The sequence below is a fragment of the Desmodus rotundus genome, chromosome 6 (genome assembly GCF_022682495.2).
Source record: "Desmodus rotundus isolate HL8 chromosome 6, HLdesRot8A.1, whole genome shotgun sequence".
Classification (NCBI taxonomy): Eukaryota; Metazoa; Chordata; class Mammalia; order Chiroptera; family Phyllostomidae; genus Desmodus; species Desmodus rotundus.
The window spans coordinates 50388361-50411888 of record NC_071392.1 but is presented as its reverse complement, the minus strand read 5'-3'; the positions used below and the strand labels follow the sequence as shown (position 1 = coordinate 50411888).

Here is a 23528-nt window from a genome sequence, read left to right as displayed (position 1 = left end):
CCTCATCAAAATAAAAAGCTTCTGCATGGCCAAAGTAAAGAGCATTAAAATGAAAAGAGAACCAACATTATGGGGAAATGTATTTGCCCATGATACCTTGGACAAGGATTTCATTTCCAAGATTTAAAGAACTTACACAACTGCACTCCAGGAAGACAAACAACCCAATTAAAAAATGGGCAAAGGACTTGAACAGACACTTCTCCAAGGAGGACATACAGAGGGCCCAGGGACATATGAAAAGATGCTCAGCTCATTAGCTATCAGAGAGATGCACTTAAAACCACAATGCAGTCCCACTTCACACTGGTGAGAATTACTATCATAAACAAATCAACAAACAAGTGTTGGAGAGGATGTAGAGGAAAGGGATCGTGAATGCACTGTTGGTGGGAATGCAGACTGGTGCGTCCACTGTGGAAAACAGTATGGAATTTCCTCAAAACTAAAAATGCAACTGCCTTTTGACCCAGCAATTCCACTGCTGGGATTATATCCTAATAACCCTGAAACACCAGTCCAAAAGAACCTATGCACCCCAATGTTCATAGCAGCACAATTTACAATAGCCAAGTACTGGAAGCAACCTAAGTGCCCATCAGTAATTAAGTGGATAAGAAAAACTATGGCACATGTGCACAATGGAATACTACAGTACAGAAAGAAAGAAGGAGCTCCTGTCCTTTGCAACAGCATGGATGGAACTGGAGAGTTTATGCAAAAACCTGACGGTGAGGGACAAATACCATATGATCTCACGTTTAACTGGAACATAATAAACAAAAGAAAGAAGCAAATTAATTATAACCAGAGATATTGAAATTAAGAACAATCTAATGAAAACCAGAGGGGAGGGCAGAGTGGACAATGCAGGGAAGGGTTTTCAGGAACTACTGTAAAGGACACATAGATAATACCAGGGTGGGGGTGGAATCAGGGGAGGGAGGTGGGCTAGGGCGGCAGTGGTGGGGAGACAATGCAAACAACTGTAATTGAACAACAATAAAATAATTTTTAAAGTAATCATATAGGAAATATTGAGCATATAAAGAAAACATTGATAATAATGTATAATGATACTATTGACATGGTGATGTATGGGGGGTTGTTTTTTTTTTTATAGAATTTTTTTATAGATAAATAAGTGTATATGTATGGGGTTCTGAGAATACCCGTCACAAAATTGAGGTGATAATGAACCTGTAATTTTGATCTTGTGTTTTTACCTTAGCATTTATTATGAATGATATCCTACATCATTGTTTGCTGAGGAACTTTTAATGGTTTTTTACTGTCCTTTATGGATGTGCTACTTGTTTTCATTTAACAAATTCCCTATTGGAAAAGAAGGATACTTAAAAAATATTTACAGTTTAAAGTAAATGGACATCCTATATCTGTACTTAAATCTTGGATTATATCTTTAAGGTAAATTTCTAGTGTGAACTTTTGGGACAGAAATAATACATTTAAAAAAAATTATGAGATATTTGCGAGAGTTCTATATATATATATATAAATGTACATGAATATATATATGAATTGTTCTTCAAAACATTTGACCCAGTTTATTCACCCAACAGCATCAATTTGTATTTCCATTTCACCAAACATTTTAATTTTAAAACCATCAGTTTGAGAGATTTTTAAACTGATGTTTCAAATTTGTATCACTTTGATAAATTGTAACAATTTTTTGTCTTTTATTTTTTATATATAGTTATATATATTTATATTTTGGTGTATTTTAAGGGCATAAATGTTCTCATTTCATATCAGGGCATTCCTTACTATATTGTAAATATATGTATCATTTATATGTTGATTGTGTTTTTTAATTAACAATAGTTTTTAATGTTAGAGAAATTTAAAATCTTCAGTCAAATCATTTTTTATTTTAACTTTGCTTTCATGTTTAAAAAGGTATTTTTGCATTAAAATGAAATAAATCTTTATATTACTTTCTAGTCCTGAGGTTTAATTAATTTTGTTTACAATCCTTGTCATCTGAAATTTATTTTGATGTATATTGTAAGGAGGTTAGACTTAATTTTTTCCTCCAGTGTTAAATATCCCTGTACCTATAGTAGGTACTTGGTGTAATCAAGTACTTTTTTCCTTTTTTTTCCCCCACTGATTTGAAACACCAAATATATCATATTTTAAATTCTTATCTAAATTCGAATCTTGGTCAAGTTTTTGGGTTTTTTTATTGACTTTAACATTTTTAGTCCAAATTCATTGTTTAGTCACTGATTCTTTCCATGTTTTTATACCCTAACCCTAACCCTACTTATATTTTGATTGAAATTACATGAAATGTAGAAGTTATTTTTGGAATAATGGCATCTTTCCAGTTGAGTGATCTTTCCATTCATTAATGTTGTTCATTGCTTATATTGGGGTCTTCTTTTGTGTCTATTCAAAAAAATAAAAATTGTATTCTCATCATAGAATCATAGTACTGGTAAAAAGATTTTAATGAATATTTGAAAATTTACCTTAAAACCAGCCTCTGTGCTATGAAATGTTTTTTTCCTTTTATTATTCATTACAATATTTTCATGTGTTTGCTTATGGCTATTTCACTGATGCTCCTCCAAAGGCTTCTTTATTTCTAATCACATCATTGTGAAACTTTCTAAATGTGATCAGTTCTTTTTTCCTTTTTCAACTTTTCCACTCAACCTTTGGTGCAAAAGAGATCATTCCAAAACTTGTTGTTTTAAAATGACAGTTATTTAGTCTCATGCTTCTGGGGTTTGAGGGTGTTTCTTCTGTTCTTATCTAAACTCACTCACAGGGTGAGAGTGGCTGTGGGCTGTCAGCTGCTCAGCTGAGATGGCTGCGACAGCTGATCTCTCTGCACACGGTCACTCTCACCCTAGACTTTACCTCATAATGGTGGTCTCAGAGTTCCAAGAAGGCAAGCCCCAGTGCAAAAGTACTTACCAAGCCTTATTTTATTTTATTCTAATGTATTTAATTTTGCTGCAATATATATATTTTTTAATTCAAAGTGAATCAACAGTAACACACCATAAATTCTTTTTGATAGACATTAAAATAGTCACCTGGAAAACCCCCTTTTTCTGACAAAGTATAGAAGGCTTAGTCACATTTAAATCACTGAGAACTAGAGAGAATTACTACTGAAACTGTAATAGACAGTAATGTCCGTACCAGTCTTCCCAGTCCTTGTTGTAGTATTGCGCAGTGCAGTTGCTACTTGGTAAACTAGTGCAGCATAGAAGTAAAAGCAAAAACAAACCAAAGGAAAAAAGCCACAAGTCTAGAATTGTTAAACAGTTAATAGTTTAAACTTAGTAATCAAATCTGTCATTGGGTTAATTAAAACAAATCCTTGTATACCTTACAGTGTATGATTTAACTTTTACTTTTAACACAGACCAAGTTTAAAATTATCAGTAGAGATAGAAATGAAAAGATTTTTGCCACGGCATGTTTGCCAATGTCCCACTGACCATAGCCCCTCGAACCCAGGGTCTAGGTGGGAAGGAACTATGTACAGGTATATGGGTATCAGGAAGTGTATTCATGGGGGGCCATTATTATCATAATCTACCATACCTACTCCCTGGACTTTTTTGTCATCTTTTTTTTCTCATTGTTTCTTGAGAGCATTTTTATAGGTGTTTGTTCCCGTGAAAATGATTCTGTATTATTTTAGGGATACTTTTAATTATAGCATCAGCAGAATCTAGAAATATTGAGATTTTTAAAAAATATTTTGATATCTCTCTGAAATAAGCAGTGTTCCTGACTTTCTCTTTGAATTTACAACTTAATTCACTAACACATTTTGGTTCTGTTAATAAAATCAAAGTTTAAAGAAAAAGTAAATGTGAACTTTGCTTAAAGTGTGAAAGCAGCATGCTCCCAAGGGTCTCTGCCCCAATCTTACAGCAGGAGTTCTATGAAAAGATAAAGTGAAAAATCTGTAGAAGAATAAAATTGCATTGATCTTTTGCAGAAGAAACATGGGTCAGGTTGGGAAAGACAAAGATTTTGTCTGTTTTAGAAAGTACTTTACATTAATAGTTTTGAATGATTGTGAAGGGTAGACCACAAAATCTGTCAATACTACCCTTATGTGAATCCACTAACATTATAGTTGAGAAACAGGAGTATTATTTGAAAAAAATGTCATTTGAAAAATGTTTTTTCTTATTGAAGCAAGTTGGTAAAAAGCATAGTCTTTATATTCAATACAGGGGAAAAGGGATAATTTTAAGTCAGGAAAAAGTCTACACTGAAATAAAATTCCCATCATGGAATTTTACAAATTGCTGCCCAAAGACAATTTCTGTAATGTTACAGTAGTTCAAACGCCAGTTCAGATGACTTAAAAAACATTTTGGGGGATGGTGGTGACATTGGCTTTGTATTACTAATACAAGTTTAAAGTCTAAATGTCCTTGATCTGGATTGCTCTGTAACTAGCTTACCCATTCTGCAGTATTATCTCCACGCAGCTCCTTTATCCTCTCAGAAGGACCCTGCAAACAACACATTTATTCTGCACCTGTGCCTTTGCTGTTTATGTCCTGACTTTGAATGTGTTATGTTGCCATGTTTTGGTGTCCTTTTCAAGCTACACCTCTATATTTCTTTCCCAGATACTGCGGCCTATATAATTCCCTGCCCCCGCTCAGAACCATAGTTACCTGTAGTTTGAATCAGAGATTAATAAATAATCACATACTGTTTCATGTGCCTTGATTGGATGATAAGCCTACTAGAGGAGAGTCTTATACTTTTTGTTTTTAATTTGGTCCCTCATAGCACTTTGACAAAGCCATGGGCAAATAATAATTGCATAGTGTATGTTCCCTGATATTAGGAGATAAAATAATTTTGATATAATTTATTTCTTCTCCTTTAATAAAGGGATAGAATGGGATCTTCACTAATGATTGAAACAGCAAGAAACCCCACATGTCCTAAGGTAAGTTTAGAGTATATAACACCTAGTTAAGAGTTGAAGGTGAGGTGAAAATACTTATATTGAAGGCCCTTTATTAAAGGAAAAAATTCTAGGAAACTTTTAATAGATTATATTGATTCCTTATATATTGAGTCATTCTATGAAAATATGTGATCGTTAGACCTTTTCTATATGTAGTAAAAGTAAAATAAACGTTTAAGAACATGAAAGACTGAGACTAAAAATAAGGAAGAATTATCATAAGAGTTAAATCCAGTGATTAAGAAAAATTGTGGCATTTTCTCTCCTAGAAATTCTGTATGCCTCATATATATATATATATATATATATATATATATGATTAATATACACAAGGAATCCTAATGTTAAAAATGTTATTGTTACTAGAATAAGTCTCAGCCTGGCTTCTCTTTCTTTATTTTGTTTGAAACACAATGTACTGAATATTGCTCAAGTTCTATGTTCTTTGATAATACTTGTTATTTGATTAAGGAATAGGATTTCTGTGCCTAGGAATTCCATGCAGCTTGTATTTATTTTTGGATAACAAGCTATAACCATGAAAACAAATATTGCTCCCTCTATTGGTCTTTCACCCTTGTTTATTTATATTTTCATTGATTCTTTAGGTTAATTATGTACCCAATGTACCAGAATTGTGCTAGGCTCCTTGGATACCTTAGTGCGTAAATGCAGACATGGAATTATTAATCAAATAATCACACAAATGAAATAAAGTTTCCCTGAAATAAGTTTTACGCAGCATTAAAAACAGTTCTCTGAAAGCATGTATTCTCAGGGACTTGAGGGAAGGCTACTACAAGGAAATGAGATTTGAGATCTCAGTGTGAAGGCTGATGAGTAGGAGTATGCCTGGCAAAGGGAATGACCTCTGCAGGAGGAATTCTGGAGATAGTCAGGAACTGGAGGAGTTCCTGAAGACTAGAGCCTACAGATCCAAGGACAACTTGTGAAATGAGGCTGGAGTGGTAGGTGGATCAGACCAAGCAGGGCCTTAGAAGCCATGATACTGAGAGACATATATTCTTTTGGAGAAGACCCTTGGATGCACTGTATACCTCATGTTTGTTCCCCTGAATCATCAGGGCTGCTTCTTTATTTTTAAATCATGGGAGTTGCCGACTTTAAATAATAAAGAATAGAGTGGGTGTGGGGGAGCTTTAGCCACCTCGAATAGTAATTCACACATGATAAATGGAACAGTCACCCATGTTTCTTAGTTCAGTCTGTGTGTATACCAATAGATAGAGAGATCTTCTGTATTATAATATATGGCCAACTTTTATCCATAGTCACCTAGAGCTACACTTGGATCACTCATAGGAACTTGGGCTGAGGCCTTTAGTTTATACGAGAGCAAAGCACACAGGCCCTTGGCAGGCTTGACACAGGACTCTTAACAGCTTTGGCCTTCTCAATACCTTTCACTGTTTAACTTTATATTTCAGGTCATTGATACATATTTATTGTACATGAATACAGCTGATGTTGATAAAATCTGAGACCCAGGGTGATGGTGCACATTAGTTTTTTTAATAAAAATAATTACCTAGTTGCCAGTTACTAACTATGATCAGAAAGTCTTGAGAGTTCATGTAGTCTGAGTTTCAGTTGTTAAAGTCATAATGTTTTCAAAGAGAATAGGAACAAAACTAATTAGTAAATTTTATTGTGAAAATAGTATATTTATCTTAGGTAGTTTTCATTTGTTGCTGCTATTGCTGTATCTGTTATTATTTAAAGATCTACAAATGTATGCCTTCTTGAATATCTTCTTAAATAGCTGTCAAATCATGTAGTCAAAAATACCTTTTGTATTTCTCAAAATTATCTCAGTCTTTGTATCTACTTCTTTATAAAGAAATACCTATTTAAAAAGATTGGGTTTGCATTGCTTAATGTGATAGTTATTTTTACACTTATCTTGATGGGTAGACTTGCAGGTTTTAATTCATACTACTAAAAAATATTTAATTTTATAAATCCCAAATATTGCTGCTTACAGTGGGTATTGTTCACTTTTTAATTTACTAGGTGGCTGCAGTAAGTACCATAGTAAACAGAGGGATAACACCAAAAGCTTTTGTGTTCAGAAACTACGGTCATTTTCCTGGAGTCAACTCTCACTATTTGGGAGGCTGTCAGTACAAAATGTGGCAGGCCATTAGAGCCTCATCTGCTGCTCCAGGCTACTTTGCAGAGTATGCATTGGGAAATGATCTCCATCAGGTAAGTTGAGTCTATGGCCTATCTTTTAAAACTTTACACGATTGCTTTAGCCAGGTGGCTCAGTTGGTTGGAGAGTCATCTCATGCCAGGGGTGTCCGACCTTTTGGTGTCCCTGGGACACACTGGAAGAAGAAGAGTTGTCTTGGGCCACACATTAAATACACAAACACTAACGGAAACTGATGAGCAAAAAAGAGGTTTTAAATAAATTTACAATTTGGTGTTGGGCTGCATTCATAGCCATCCTGGGCTACATGCGGCCCATGGGCCGCGGGTTGGACACCCCTGTGCCATACACCAAAAAGTGGGTTTGATTCCCTGTCAGCGCGCATATCCAAGTTGCTAGTTGGATCCCTAGTCAGAATGTGTATGGGAGGTGACCAATCAATGTTCTCTCTCACATTGATGTTTCTTTCTCTCTCCCTCCCCCTTCCTCACTCTCTAAAGTCAGTAAACATATCCTCAGGCAAGGGTTTAAAAAGAAAACGTTACCTGATTAAAAAGAATCAGCACTTATTAAATGTCACTGAACCTAGAGTAGATCAGCCCAGGAGACTTTCTTCGTCATGTCTCCATGTGGTAGGAGATGTACAGTACAAGATTTTTTGTTGTTATTGTCTGTCTTTCTTTAAATTAACAAGCCTTCTGGCTTAAAGAGCATATTTTAGGAAAGATTCTTTGTATTTTCCATAACATGATTGATAGCCAATTACGGTAATGATTGGCTTTCCAAATGTGACAAAAATTAAAAATGAAACACAGTCCCTGGAAGTGCAAAACACAATCTGTTTGACAGTTTGGGTGGTCACTTAAAACACTTTTTTTCAGTTATTGTTGACATCGAATATTATATTAGTTTCAGTTGTACAACATAGCAATCTAGTAATTTATTTATAGACATTTATATAACTTAAAAAGTGATCCCCCTGATAAGTCTAGTACCCATCTGACACCATAGAAATGTATTATTGACTATATCCCCTATGTTCTGCTTTACATTTGGTGGTCATGTTTTGAATGAGAGGATATACTAAAGTAATAGTAAACACTTCAGTTACCTGTGCGCTAGATACTATATAGTCCTTTGTATGCATTATCTCAGTTAATCATCACTGCTTATGAGGTAGATAGAGTTATTTCCATTTTACAAATAAATTTGAATCTTTAGAAAGGTTAAGTGACTGGACTAGGATGAGCTGTTAAGTGACAGGATGCTTTCTGTAATTACACTAAAAATTTATGGCTAAATGATATATAAAATTGAATATTTCTGGTAATTCATTCCTTTTCTGTTATATAGACTTATTTCCTTATAAATTTTTTTCCTCTGTCAAAAGTGTTTCCCACTTCGTATGGAAATCTTAAGTCATAACTTATATTAAGTATTAAAAGCAATAAAGGTTTTGAGCTGATATTGCTAAAATTTATATATTTTATACATGCTAAATTTTGTATATAATATCCCACTTAAAGTTAGTCCCATTTGAGGTAATCAATAGCTTTAGCTTTCCTCTTTAGTCACTGAAGTACAGTATGCTCTCTTTATTTGGTATTCAGATATATGTTGAGAAAAATAAACTAAAATTTTGACAGAATTTTCAGATGTTATTCAGAACATCATACATAGATCTTCTATATAAACTACATATCAACTATATACTCTTAATTTATGTGTCAATGTTATAACATTTTTATCAATTTTATTTTTTCTATTAATATAGCATATTTTTAATATTTTAATATATATATTTAAATGTATATTAAATATATTTTTAAATGTGACTGTTAGCTCTCATTTTCTTTCTATCTTTGTAGTTAAGAGATTAAAGTAGGATTTCTTTTGTCTTTGGAGTCAATTCTATTTCTCTGTCAAATCAGTCATTGTTGAATTATATAAGACACTTCCCCTTGTCACCTTTCTCTCTTCCATCCCCTCAAGGCAGAAGCTATGGAGTTTTTCTCACATTGATTTCAGGCCTTATTGGTCAAAATAAAATTTTTATTTTAATATGTAGCTTGCTGTTTTTAACGACTTATTCTTACCATGTCATAAATGATGAAGTAACAGTGCATTCAAAAATAGTAGTTAATTTTTATAACTTTAAGATGGTTGTTATGCAGCCATCTTAAGGTGAAAAGATTAGACAAAAAACATACGCTTAACCCATAGACACTGACAAGTATGTTGATGCCCTGAGGGAAGGAGACAGGGGTAGAGGCTGTGTGGCAGTGGACAAAGGTAGGGGTGAATAGAGGTAATTGTAATAGTGTCAATAATAAAAATAAAGTTAAAAACAAAGATGGTTGTCATGCTTACAAAATTGCCATTATAACAAATATTAGTGAAAGTCTCAAATAAGTCACTGTACTTCAAAACCATACGTTCCCATTTTTTCTTATTTTTTATCTAAGAAGTAGTTCTAAAGTTTAATTTGGCCCTGTAGAGTACATGTAACAAAAGTAATTTAGTGGTTCTTTTTGATTTCAGATAGGTCAGTGATACTTCTTTTCATGCTTAGCCATTTCTGCTTTGATGACCATAATCTTTGAACTTAGGTTGAAATAACTTCTATAAATTTTATGTAAAGCATATGACCACATGCACAGAGCATGTGTTTTTATGTAAATAGTGACTGACTGCAGAAAGATTGGCACATTGAATTTAATAAGAATATTCAAATGGAATCTGGACTCCAAACAAACCTTAAGTAATATTTTCTTTACTGCCTTCTCTTCTAGTACTTGAAGAAGAAATGTGGTATTTTTCTCTTCAAAAGATACTATGAAAGATTGATTAGCATATTCTATGGTGTGAATGATCTTGATTGCTTAAACAAAGAAAACATTTAAGCAAAGTTTCTTTTCAGTTCTTCAGAAGTTGCTAAGAAGTTTAAAACTAAAATGTACTTATTACAATCCTCTTATCTGCTATGGTCTTGGATACTCAGTTGTCTCCAGTCTCATTTTTAAAACTACTTTTAATTGTTATGTGACACATGTTCTAGTGTATAAGTTACTTCATATCCCTTTTGGAATCAGGAAAGTATAAATTATAGATTAATATTCCATTTCAGCAGTTTTTGAAGGTAGTGCTGTAATTGATTGTGTTTTGGAAGACAGCTGTATGTGCAGAAGTGGCCCTCAAATGCTGAAGGAGCCAAGGGACCAGGGAATGGGGCAGACAAATCCAGCTTGTAGGTTGAAGAGTTTAATAGAGGACTTATGTACAGAAACACAGTCCTGGGCAGTAACAAGATGAAATGGATCCCCACAACTTCACCCCTCATACCATGTGCTTATATCTCTGAAGCAATGAGAGTGCTCTGATGATCAAAGGTATGAGGTGCCGGGAAGCTCTGGTGCCAGAGATAGACGAGTTAAGAGATAGGCAATGTTGAATGCAACTCGCCCTGGACAGAGAACTACTGGAAATCCTGTGATCAGACCAGAGCTCTGTGTACATATTCTATCAGTCACCTGGGGCAAGCCGAGAGGCTCAAGGATCCTCATTTACCCAGATGTCAAGATGGCAGGTTAAGGTGGAGTCATTTATGTTTTCACACAAAGCAGATAGACAAATTGCATTTGCCTTTGATTATAAAGAGAATATTATAGGTTTATTACATGTCCTAGAACATTATTGTCAATCCATAGTCATAGGAATAAATTCAACATCAACAGGGATGCCTAATTTGAGGTGCATTGAAGCACAAAACTATTCATTACAAACAGTTCGGTATATGATACAGAACAACTCTGAGAACAGCTCGGCTGTGGAACAGCTCAGTAGTGTGGCAGCTCAATTACGAAGAAGCACAGCTATGAAATAGCATGGCTGGGAGGTGCTAGGGCCAGGTCCCTCTTTGGCTAGACAGCTGTGCTCTGCTTCTGTTCAGTCCACTCAGGCCTGCTATGCCCTGCTCCTCGCTGTCTGCTCTTCTCTGCTCTGATCTGGCAAGATGTCTTTGGTGTTTCAGCTACAGTCTGGGACACAGCCCTTAGTCTGTGGTGGAAAGGGAAAGTGTGCTCTCAAAGCCAGAAGGGAGCTGACTTATATAGAAGTCCCCACCCTTCACGCCTGATTGGTCTACCCTCAAGCAAATAAGGACTCCAAATCCCCCCAGTGTGATTGGTCCAAAAAGCACTGTCCTGATAGGTCAAAATAAAGCTGCTCTGATTGGTTGGTGAAAATGCTGATGGGGGATATAGGTGCACAGCTCCAATTTTGGATTGGGAAAGCCTCAGTCTTACTGGTTAAAGTAATATTCCAGTAACTCCCTTTTAAGGGCTGGCTCACATGGCAGGAACCCAGCGCAGGCAGGCAGTTCAGTGCTTCAAGCAGGCAATTTAATGCAGGATTCTCCCTGAAGTGTGATTTGTATGAAAAGCCCTTATGGGGAAATGGCTGGTAGGCTCTGGTTTTGTTTTTTTGTTTTTTTGTGTTTTTTTTTGAATCCAATTAAACTACTGAGAACCCTTCTTAGTGGGTATTTTCTTTCTCTTGGTTCGCATTATAAAGTGGGAAGAAGTATTTTTGAGTAGTTTCTAATGTATTCTCACTTCCCTGCCCAACTAGCATCATATTTATCTTGAAATAGTACTTTTTACACAAAATTATTCCTCTCTTCTCTCCTCTCTCTACTTCTCTCTCTCCCCCCGAAAAAACTGCACAGATACTATGTATACAATTTGATGAATTTAGATATAACCCTTTTATTCCCTGTCTTTAGAGAAAAAGTCTGATAAATTGTTTGCATTAGGGATTTTGATGACAGTCTCAAACAATATTTTTTAGGCCTTATTTACATTTTAAAAGGTTATGTTCAGAACTCAGAATGCATTAACCTAAAGGGAATTATGATAATTCATAAAAATATTCTAGGTAAAGAGTGTTTTTAGCAGAGAACCTGCCTAGCACCTGCCAAATTGTACATATGCCAGGTCACAACTATTAATTTTTGTTATGACTGGACAAAAATGTAGTGAGCACTTACTCAGTGGTAGGCGCTGTGTCAGCCATGAGAAATATAAAGGTTTTTAATAAGTGCTAGCATATTGTTTGTATTTCCTGGATTCTACTCTCAAGCTAGAAGAATATAAATACAGTTATAGAATGAGATGATAAATTCAATAATAAAAATTAGTTCAGGCTTAAGAAGTAGTGTAGAAGATACGATTTCTTCTGTCATGATTAGCTTTACAAAGATGTTTTGTTCTGAATTGATGTGTAAAGAATGAATAATTGATTAGGATAGAACCAGAGGGGGAGGACAGCATGGGGAGTGATTGTGTAATAGTTACAGAGTTTCTGTTTAGGGTAGATAACTTTTTGGAAATAGGTAGTGGTAGTTGTTGTAAAATATTTTGAATGTAATTAATGCCACTGAATTATGAAAATGGTTTAAAAGGCCAATTTTATGTTATGTATATATTTTACCATGATAAAAAACAAACTTAAAAAAACCTAAAAAGAAAAACGATGATATGATTAGGAGACATTTATATTGTCCATTGGTTATTTTCTGATAGGTGCTCTGATTTATGATTTGAAAAGATTAAATATGCTTTGAAAGTAATAAAAAGTGCCTGAAATTTAGGCCATTAAGTACATGCACAATGTACTGTAGACAGAATGTAATCCTGCATATTTCTCTGAAATTATTCAGTCAGTTTGTTTTTGAAGTCTTTTTTACCTCGGCACCTACCAATGTGCCTGGCAAATGCCAAGTACACAATAAATAAATAAATGTGAATTTGACTATTTAAAGGAATGGAAAGACTAAATAAAATACCATAAATATAACATTTGCCTAATGACTTAGTGATAGGAGAGGCATCTGACAAAAGTAGGCTAACTAACTGTAGGCAGAGTTGAAGGGGTGCTAAGCCTCGCCACTAGAGTAAGAGTGAGTACCAAAATCTTCACTTCAGCACTTTTTGGAGGGAAAGCAGGTAAAGTGTAAAGAACAGGAATTTACTCTGAGGCATGGCAACTTTTTGATTTGGGATTGATCTTCTTATTACCAATTCTTGCTAAACCTTCTTTGTCTCTTCTTTTCTCCCCTTTTTGTCTTCTTAATCTTCATAATAGATATAAAAGTGTTTCATTTAATATACCAGATGATTAGAAGTTATGCAGAGTATAACTATAGAATTTAAGATAAAAATAGTTGAATAAAAAAAGATAACTTTTGCTGAATTAGCAATCAAATGTTACCTCTATTATGGGATGGGTATCATTCTAATGTACTATTAATTGAAAACAAAGCAAAAAGTTAAAAGGATTAAATTTGACCTGAGAAAACCTCTAGAAAATAACTTAATTATTATTATCTCCATTTAAGGAAACTAAGTAGATATTTACAAAGGTAAACAATATAGGTTCCCAGCCAATTCATGACTTTCAAAAGATAGCTAAATTTAAAAGTAGTTTTTTTCAGCTGGTGAATGGATAAACTGTTACATTTCAATAATTTGAATAATTAACTATTACTCAACCATAAAAAGGTATGAATTACATGGATGGATCTTAGAAGCATTCTCTAGGTGAAAGAAACCAGACTTAAAAGACTATGTGCTGTGTGATTCCATTTATTTTGGTAACAAAAGCTAATGTGTGACCTTAGAGAGTAGGGAGAATAGTTTCTGTGGATAAGAGGATTATGGGACTGATAATCCAAGGTATTGTAAAGATGTGAAGTCATGTTGGGTGATATAAAGGATTTCTGCCCTTTGCACATGGGCTAGCAAGTAAGTCTGTGAGCCACGTGCTGACTTGACTGACTTGTTGAATAGGAGGAGTGATTAGAGGTTTGTAGGTGACAACAATACTGGGGAAATGGTGGTGTAGTGGAATAGCAGTGTTTAAAGAACATGAAGGAAAGTGAGCCTAGTGCACTAAAAACTTGTCCCACTCACCATACTGATTGGTTCTAGCAGGTACAGTCTCAGTTCATTTGCTTCAAACAGCACACACAGCGGTCACGCTTTTTGGTCTGTCGTAGAGTAGGTGGACTTTTAAGTTTTTAATGAATGAACTGAAACAATCTACTTGGTCAGAGAAGGCTTACTTCTTACAATCTGAACTTGCACTTTGATAAGTTTAGTTTAGGATTCTGATATTTTGTGCATATTCTCTGCCATTCTGTGAGTTTAGGAAAGATTCAACTATTACTATAGCATTTAGCTATCTTACTAAAATTTACACTGAAAATTGGGCCTATTGAGTCTGTAATAAAGGTAAGTACAATGCTAGCATGTGTGTTGCTTTTTTGTCATTGTGCTCCTGGTACACATTTCCTTCTTCCTGAGCCTAAAGAAAGGAGGAAGGTTTCACTTTTCTTAGCACACCTGCTGCCACTTGGGGGGATAAATAAGGTGAACCCAGCCTTCCCCCACTCCCACCATTTTTCTCCTGTCCCAGACCTGGGTCATTCACAGGCCATCTTTCTATCATTTCTAGGTTTCAGAGACAATCTCAACTTAAGCACATCTCAGCCACAAAGGGACATTTAGGAAAAGAGCCAAAGACCTGAAATATGGTGGTCCTGTGAATAAATGTGCCCCTGTTGACAAGAGATTTCTTTTAAAAGGATAGTCTTTTCTCCTGAAAGTCACAAATGTGGAAACAAGACATTCGTTTGAAGAGATGCAGTTAGAGTGGAGGAGGTTGCCAGCTCAGGAAGGTAGAGAGTAGATTTGAAGTGGCAGCAAACAACCCATTCTAAAATGGCAGAGCCAGCACTGAGAACATGTGATAAAACAGCTTTTCTGAGAGTCCACACAGCCCTGTGTGTTCTTGTTAATCATCCCAAAGGCATCATAAAGCTGCATGTTGGGGATGAATGACATATTCCATGATAAAGGACCATTAACCTCCCATTGGGTATTCCTTAACTATAGAGCCAATTAACTTTCTCTGGAAAGTGTGGTTCTGTTTTGGAACATTTCTATATTGCTGCCATCCAGTGTAATCTCGACTAGTTGAACCAGGCTGTTATTTGAGATACCTGTTTTTGAGAGTTGTTTTGGTAATGTTTAAAATGAAGAGTTATCATTACCAATGATTTGTGAAATAAATATGACCCCTCCTAAAATAACTGAATATAAGTACACAAGAGGTTAGGAGTGCTTCTCCTTCACAGTCTGTAACACATTTTAGTAACAGTAGTGCATTTCATTAGCAGAGCAAAGTCCTGCATGTTTTTAATGGGGCCTTAAGCTAGAGACCACTAATACTGACAGTGGTGGAAGTTTAGGGTAGATGATTTTTCACAAGGAAAGGAAACCACTTGGGAGAAGTTTCTTTGATCCTTTGATAAACTAATTTTGTAAAAATACAGGCAAATGATTACCTCTTTATAGAGGTTGGGTTGCTGCATGTTCTTTTTACCTTTATTAGAAACTCGCAGATTATTTGAAAGGAAAACTTGTTAAAGTTCTAGTGCCAGTACTGAAATAAGTTGCTGTTGAGCTCATTTAAAGTTGTACATGTATCTATAATCAAAACAATATCTAATCATAAAATTTTGGAACTGGAATGGACTTTAGAAATTATCTAGTCAAACTTTATTTTTTTTAAAGTATGATGCCTCAACCAATGAGCTAATGAGTACAAGAGCTGAATTTAGAATTACAAATATCAATATTCCTAATCTGTGTTTTCCCTACAATCCTGAATCCTCAAGAAAAATTTAAGTAACATTATATTTTTTAAAAAGTGTATGGCATTTCAGTAAAAGTTTAATTTTAAAGATTTTATTTATTTTATTTTTAGACAGAGGGGAAGGGAGGGATAGAAACATCAATGTTTGGTTGCCTCTGCGCATCCCCTACTGGGGCCCCGCAACAACCTGGGCATGTGCCTTGATTGGGAATTGAACTGGCCACCCTCTGGTTCACAGGCTGGCATTCAATCCACTGAGCCACACCAGCCAGGGCAAAAGTTTAATTTTTAAATACACACACATACACTCTCCGCTCTAAGGAAAACCCTGCTATGCAAATCAGTTCATTTGCCAAGCATTCTAGATTACCATAATTTTACTGTACTAGGACATTAAAAAGGAATTTTGAAGGAAAAAAAAAGTATTTCACAAAAAAATTTACGTCATTGTATGTCTTTGCCCAAGAATGTATGAGTTACTATGATGGCAGTACCTTCCTTTAAAATATGTATTGCATTATTGCATGACAATTTAAGGTTATATTTCTCTTCTTATCGTTGTGGAAGAAATTATTTCAAAATTCATTTTTCATGTACTGGTATTGAATTCAGTAATGTCTTATCTTCCAGAAGAAATAGATTGGTTTCTACTCAGTATATTAGTATAATTTCAGTTAGGTTCTTCATAGAATAGATGACTTTTGGACCATATTCTTAATAGAATAGATGACTCTTGGGCCACAGTTTCAAGAATTAATGGGAGTTAGTTGAGCAAAGAAGAGGACAGAGCATTTTGAGATGACAACATGAACAAAGACGTGAAGGCAGGAGAATGTGGCTCATTCAGAAACTGCAAGTAATTCAAAAGTGACTAGATGGTAGGATTAGACAACCAATTCGGCGTACTTGCAAAATCTACAATTAATAGGTAAAAGTTACAGAGAGAGATTTGCGCTTATTGGAAGGAGTAATTTTCTAGCAGTTCATAGCTTTTCAAAATTGAGTGGACAATAAAACCAAGTTGTATATTGGTTTTACACTCTTATTCTACTACATTTTAATAGTACTCTATCAGCATATTTTACCCTTTTTTCCTTTTCAATTCTTCAAAATAATATTGATTATTGATAAATGCCTAGAAATATAAAGTTTGCCTGCTTTGTTTAGGTTATGTGTGCATTATAATCAATGTGATGGTTTGAAATTGTACCATATTAACCACTAAGCAAAGGATAATGTATCTTTAGAAAGTAATTCAATTTATTTCAGTAGTTTTGAGCAAAATGGATAAAGCAATCCAAGAAGTTCACAGAACCTTCATAGTAAGAAAGGAAAGCTTAATAAGGCCAGTGAGGCCAGTGAGTTTTTACATGACTTTTTGTAGCCATAATATATAAGATAAATTCACTTTTAAAGGACCTTTTTTTAAAAATTAAAACCACAATGAGATACCACTTCACATCGGTCAGAATAACCATCATAAACAAATCAACAAACAAGTGCTGGAGAGGTTGTGGAGAAAAGGGAACCCTAGTACACTGTTGGCTGCACCTAGTACACAGACTGGTGCGGCCACTGTGGAAAACAGTATGGAAGTTTCTCAAAAAACTAAAAACGGAACTTTCTTTTGGCCCAGCAATTCCACTGCTGGGATTATACCCTAAGAATCCTGAAACACCAATTCGAAAGGACCTATGCACCCCAATGTTCATAGCAGCACAATTTATAATACCCAAGTGCTGGAAGCGACCTAAGTGCCCATCAGTAAAGGAGTGGATCAAAAAACTATGGTACTTTACATAATGGAATACTATACAGCAGAAAGAAAGAAGGAGCTCCTACCCTTTGGGACAGCATGGATGGAACTGGAGGGCATTATGCTAAGTGAAATAAGCCAGGTGGTGAAAGACAAATACCATATGATCTCACCTGTAAGTAGAACTAACCAACAAAACAAACAAATGAGCAAAATAGAACCAGAAACATGGAAATTGACAGTGAACAGAGTTGGGGGGTAAGGGGGGGTGGAATAAGAGGAAAGAAGTGGAAGGGTCAAGTCAAGGAACATGTATAAAGGACCCATGGACAAGAACAACAAGAAGGATTGAGTGTGGAGGTGGGGGGTGGGCTGGGCAGGGGAAAGTAATGGGGCGGAATGGGGACAACTAACGGAATAACAGTAAAAGATTTAAAAGTTTTTTAAAAAGCTTTTTTTAATGGTATGTTATTTTTGTAAGATTTTCTTTGTATTTTATTTTTTTTATAGAGACGGGAGGGAGGAGAAAGAAAAGAGAAACACTGATGTAAGAGAGGAACATCAATTGGTTGCCTCTCATATGCGCCCGTCCAGGGATCAAACCCGCAACCCAGGCATGTGCCCTGAGCGGGGGTAGAATCAGTGACCTTTCCCTTTGCGGATGATGCCCAACCAACTGAGCCTTACCAGTCAGGGTGCTTTAAAGAAACCTTTTGTTATTAAATAATATGTTGTTGAATTTATTATATAGTCCAGCTTTCCCTGTAAGTTTTAAACTATTTACAATTTTTTGTTTTCGTATTTGTAAAATAGAATTTTACTTTTAAGAGTTTTGTCTTATGTTTTCTTATACTTTGCAGGATGGAGGTTTGCTTCTGAATAATCCTTCAGCATTAGCAATGCATGAGTGTAAATGTCTTTGGCCAGACGTCCCATTAGAGTGTATAGTGTCCCTGGGCACTGGACGTTATGAGAGTGATGTGAGAAACACCATGACATACACAAGCTTGAAAACGAAACTATCTAATGTTATCAACAGTGCTACAGATACGGAAGGTTAGTTGTTTGCTACATTAGAGCACTTTAACTTCTAGAATTCAGCTTTTGTAGAATATGCTGCTGCTTACTGCAAAAGAGTATGTGTTAATGTCTGTATTGTAGGCTTAGGAAGCACATGGTAGTAAGTCTTCTATTGTTTTTATTTCTCCCCACTTATTTCTTCTAAGGGACCCTAGAATAGAGACTCTTCTCCATGTGGGAGTTAGGCCTTTGCCTATTTAGAGTTGGAGAAGTAATCTATAGCTGGGTTAGCACAAAGGCTTGGTTGGAGACTTTTAAGCCATTTAAGAAACTAGTAAAAGAAAAGGAGTCAGGTTGGTCCAAATACACACACAACAGTGAGAAAATTAGAATACTTACAGCATTAGATTATTTAGTAATATGGAGGCAAACTGGAATTAGAATAAGTTCTTTTGCCCTTGATGCTCCTGTAATCTAGTTTTCATATGAAAGCTGAAGTGAATTTTTAAAAAACATAAATCATGTCTTTTGCCCTGCTCAAAACCCTCCAGGCTTCCCATGACACTTAGAACCAAATCCAGAAGTCTCATTCACTGAAATTTACCAGGCCCTGTAAAACCCAGCTTTTGACTACATCTCCTCCTCCTCTCCTTTCCCCACAAAATGTGTCTTTTGTAAATATGTCCACCTGCACTTTAATTTTTACTTTTCTTCAAACTTGCTAAGAAGTCTCCTGCCTCAGGACCACTACATTTGCTGTATTCTCTTCCTATAAGGCCTTTCCAAGATACATGCTTGATTCATTCCCTAATTTTATTCAAGTCACTGCTCAGATATCATTTTCTTAGAGACCTCTCTTGACTACTTTCCTGCCCCCTCATCATCTCTCTCTAACACCTTATCCTGTTTCTTTCTTATTTTCAACCTCCTAGAGCATTTATCTCATTTGGATATATGTTACATATTTGCTTGTTTAATTGCCTGTTATCTCTCTATCCTACAAGAATGGAAGGCAGGAATTTATCCAGTTGAATATGTTGACTTTAGTGTCTGGCACTTAGTAGACAGTCAATATTTGCTGAATTTCTAGTTTGGGCCTTGAGATCTAGATATCCTTATTTTACTCTTTTATTTTTAAATCCTATGTGAAATCAATTATTAAATTTTTGAAAAGAATTGTTACCACTTAGCCCCTCGCTTCTGAATCTCACTTTTTCTTATTAACATGTTATTAGCTAACTCATTTGCCTGCATAAGGACCTTAATAACCCACGCAGGACTTTCATCTATTCAGTGATATCCCAAGAAAGGCTGACATGCATACTGGTTTTTTCACTATGTGAAATTTTGTTGTCAAATCAATAAAATATTCTTCTTACTGTAAGCAATCTACTGAGAAAAAGATAACTTTAAATTATGTAGTTTCGTATTAAACACATACCTTGTGCAAACCCTATGATGAGCTCACTTCAGATTTTCAAGAAACGTGAAATGCTGCCATTCTATACTTATTTCACTCTAGTTAATGAGAATTTATATGTCTGTGCAAAGGATCTAAAATAGCCAAGACAGTTTTGAAAAAGAACAGTTGGAGGACCTAAACCCTCTGATTTCAAGACCGAAGTACAGAAAGCAAGGGACTATGTTATTTGCATAAAGATAGACATAGATCAGTGGTATGTAATAGAGAGTACAGAAGTTCATCTATACATGTAAGCCCAAAAGGTTTCTGAGAAAAGGAAATTTTCAACAAATTGTACTGGAACAACTAGATAGCTGTATTCAAAAAAGATTGAACTTTGTCCCTTCATTACATATATAAAAATTAACTTGAATGGATTATGAACCTAAATATAACAGCTACAACTGTAAAACTTCCTAGAAGAATATTAATATTCTCCTAGGAGAAAATATTAATGGCCTGTGCTAGGTAAAATTTTTTAAATATAACACAAAAAACATGAACCAAAAGAAAATAAATTAGATTTCATCAAATTACAAATTTTGCTCTTTCAAAGATACTTCTTTTTCTTTTTTTAAGATTTTATTGCTTTATTTTTAGAGAGGGGAAGGGTCGGAGAAAGACAGGGAAATATCAGTGTGTGGTTGCCTCTTGCACTCCCCCTGCTGGGGACTTGGCCGGAAACTCAGGCATGTGCCCTGACTGGGAATGAAACTGATGACCCTTGGGTTCACAGGCCTGCACCCAGTCCACTGAGCCACACCAGCCAGGGCTCAAAGATACTTCTAATAATGAACAGACAAGCTACACGCTGAAATAAAGTATTAGTAAAACCATATATCTGATCCATTGCCAGAAATATACAGTCATACCCAAAATATATAGAAAATTCCTATATCTATAAAGAATATATAAAGAAGAAAACAAGAAATTCAGTAAAAAAAAAATGCAAAATATTTGGACAGACACTCCATGAAGAAGATGTACAGATGATTAATAAGTACCCAAAAGACTTCTCAACATCATTAGTTATTAGTGAAATGAAAATTAGAGCCCCAAGATTCCACTGCACATCCTCTTAATGGCTAAATTTAAGACTGACAATACTAAGTTTTGGCAAAGATATGAAGCAGTGGGAACTCTGGTGTACTAATGGTTGGAATGCAAAATGGTATAGCTTTTTGGAAAACAGTGTTGTAGTTCTTAAAAAGATAAACATACTTTACCAGTTTCATCCCCTGGTATTTACCCTAGAGAAATGGAATCATTTATCTGCAAAAATACTTGGGTGTAAATGTTTATAGGAGGATTATTTCTAGTATCTAAAAACTGAAGAGAAATAACTAGAGAGAACAAATTATGCTAAATTGTACAATAGAATACTAGTCAGCAATAAAAAGGAAGGAACTATTTAAACATGCTAAACATAGATAAATTTTAAAAGCCTTTTGTTAAGTAAAGGCAGCTAGACATAGAAGGACTTACATCCCTATGATTCTGTTCATGTGAAATTCTAGAAGAGGCAGAGGTAAGGGGAGACCAACTATAAAGAGGCCTGAAGGAACTTTTGGGGATGAAGGAAATGTTCTATGTCATGATTATTATTGTGGTTACATATGAGTGTGTACATTTGTCAAACCTTGTCAAATTATATTGGTAAAATGGGTAAGTTTTATTGTCTGTAAATTATGTCTCAACAAACATGATCCCAGAAAACTAAGAACAAAAATAGGAGATTGGAAAGGCATTTCAGCAGTGGCTAACAGTGTGACCAAAAACAGAGAGAAGAGAATATTGGATCAAGTATCCTAACTTAACAGAACTATATAAAGCATTCTGGGAGATGAATTTTACTATAGTTATATTTATTATTATGGATTTATTTTCTACTGTTAATTAGCTGGAATGATGAAATAAGCAAGGTTTTGTAATTTTCTCTGAAAGAAGATAACTTTTAAAAAAGAACATTAGATCACTGCAGAAGAATAACTGTTTTCTTAACCACCCTATTCTCTTTTAACAGAAGTCCATGTAATGCTTGATGGTCTGTTACCTCCTGACACCTATTTTAGATTCAATCCTGTAATGTGTGAAAATATACCTCTAGATGAAAGTCGAAATGAAAAGCTGGATCAGCTGCAGTTGGAAGGGTTGAGATACATAGAAAGAAATGAAGAAAAAATGAAAAAACTTGCAAAAATATTAAGTCAAGAAAAAACAACTCTGCAGAAAATTAATGATTGGATAAAACTAAAAACTGACATGTATGAAGGCCTTCCATTCTTTTCAAAATTGTGATGAGTGTGTGTGTATATTCCCATAATGAAGGCCTGTTCCGAAGATCCACTGAATTCAGTGAGGAATCGTGGAGTTCAACGTCAGTTAACTTTGAAATATTTATGAATTCTTGGGGATCCCGAAGATGTGGCTTGGACCAGCTTGCACAGCACAGGGGGTATACTTGGTTTCAGACTATATAAGGAAATTAGGTTTTTATGGTGTTAATAATTAACTGTGCTTTAGGAATTATCTTATTGTGTTAGTTGGTTGTAGTAAATATTGGTGTTATATTGTTTGATGTTTGAAAATTTATTAATATATGTGCCAAGCAAGAACTGAAAAATATACTTGATTTTTTTTCTGTAGTCACCATAATCATGTTGAATTTACTTGATCATTGATTTTCTTCTATGTGGAAAAGCTAATTACTTAAATTTATATCACATGTTTTTATCAGCTACATTCTGCAATCCAAATGTTGCCTTTTGCTGTAATATCATTTAAACGTATAGAAAGTTGGAATTTTCTTTGTCAAAGGACTTTTACATTGGAAATATGAAAAAATCATAAACAGTTTTCTATTCAAACTTGTTTATTTCAACATTGTTTGATTAAAAATCATAGGAGAGATTCCAATCACTTTCTGCCCTTAAAATTTCAAGATAATTCTGTATGTTAACTTTTCTAGTGCTAGCTTATTATTTACTGTTATAAAATTAATTATTTGAATTTACTGAGAAAATATCCCTATCAACAACAAGAATAAAGTATTGAAATAATTTATTGTTAAAAGGCTAATGTTTTAAGATTGTCTATTGTTTGTAACGTAGCTCCCCATCTCTTTGTAGCATTTGAATATACCGGTTAACAGTGGTATGCACTAAAAAATGTTGGGCTTGTTTTGCCATATTAACTCCTTTAACTGTCTGTATTTCACAGAAATTAATAACATATACCAACTCAAATCATTGTTTATGCCAGCCAAATTTATCTCTGTTGGATTATCTATCTGCCTTGTTAATCATGTTTAGATTTGTGAAAAAAATCAAAAAAGGTAAGTGCCCTTTGCTTTGTACATATAAACTAAAGCTAACAACTTCCGTTGCCCAGATTGTCACATTGCTTC

At 34.8% G+C, this 23528-nt stretch overlaps 1 protein-coding gene across 2 annotated transcripts in view; it reads left to right on the top strand.

Annotated features, from left to right (window-relative positions):
• PNPLA8 (patatin like phospholipase domain containing 8) overlaps positions 1–23200 on the top strand; it is a 54839-nt gene extending 31639 nt beyond the window's left edge. For both annotated transcript variants that reach the window (XM_024558389.3, XM_024558395.3), the window contains exons 7-10: positions 4912–4969; positions 7025–7219; positions 18501–18696; positions 22146–23200. In XM_024558389.3, the coding sequence (XP_024414157.2) occupies positions 4912–4969; positions 7025–7219; positions 18501–18696; positions 22146–22420 (724 nt within the window). In that variant the 3' untranslated portion in view covers positions 22421–23200. The remainder of the gene's footprint in view (positions 1–4911; positions 4970–7024; positions 7220–18500; positions 18697–22145) is intronic.
• Positions 23201–23528: the final 328 nt, after the last annotated feature.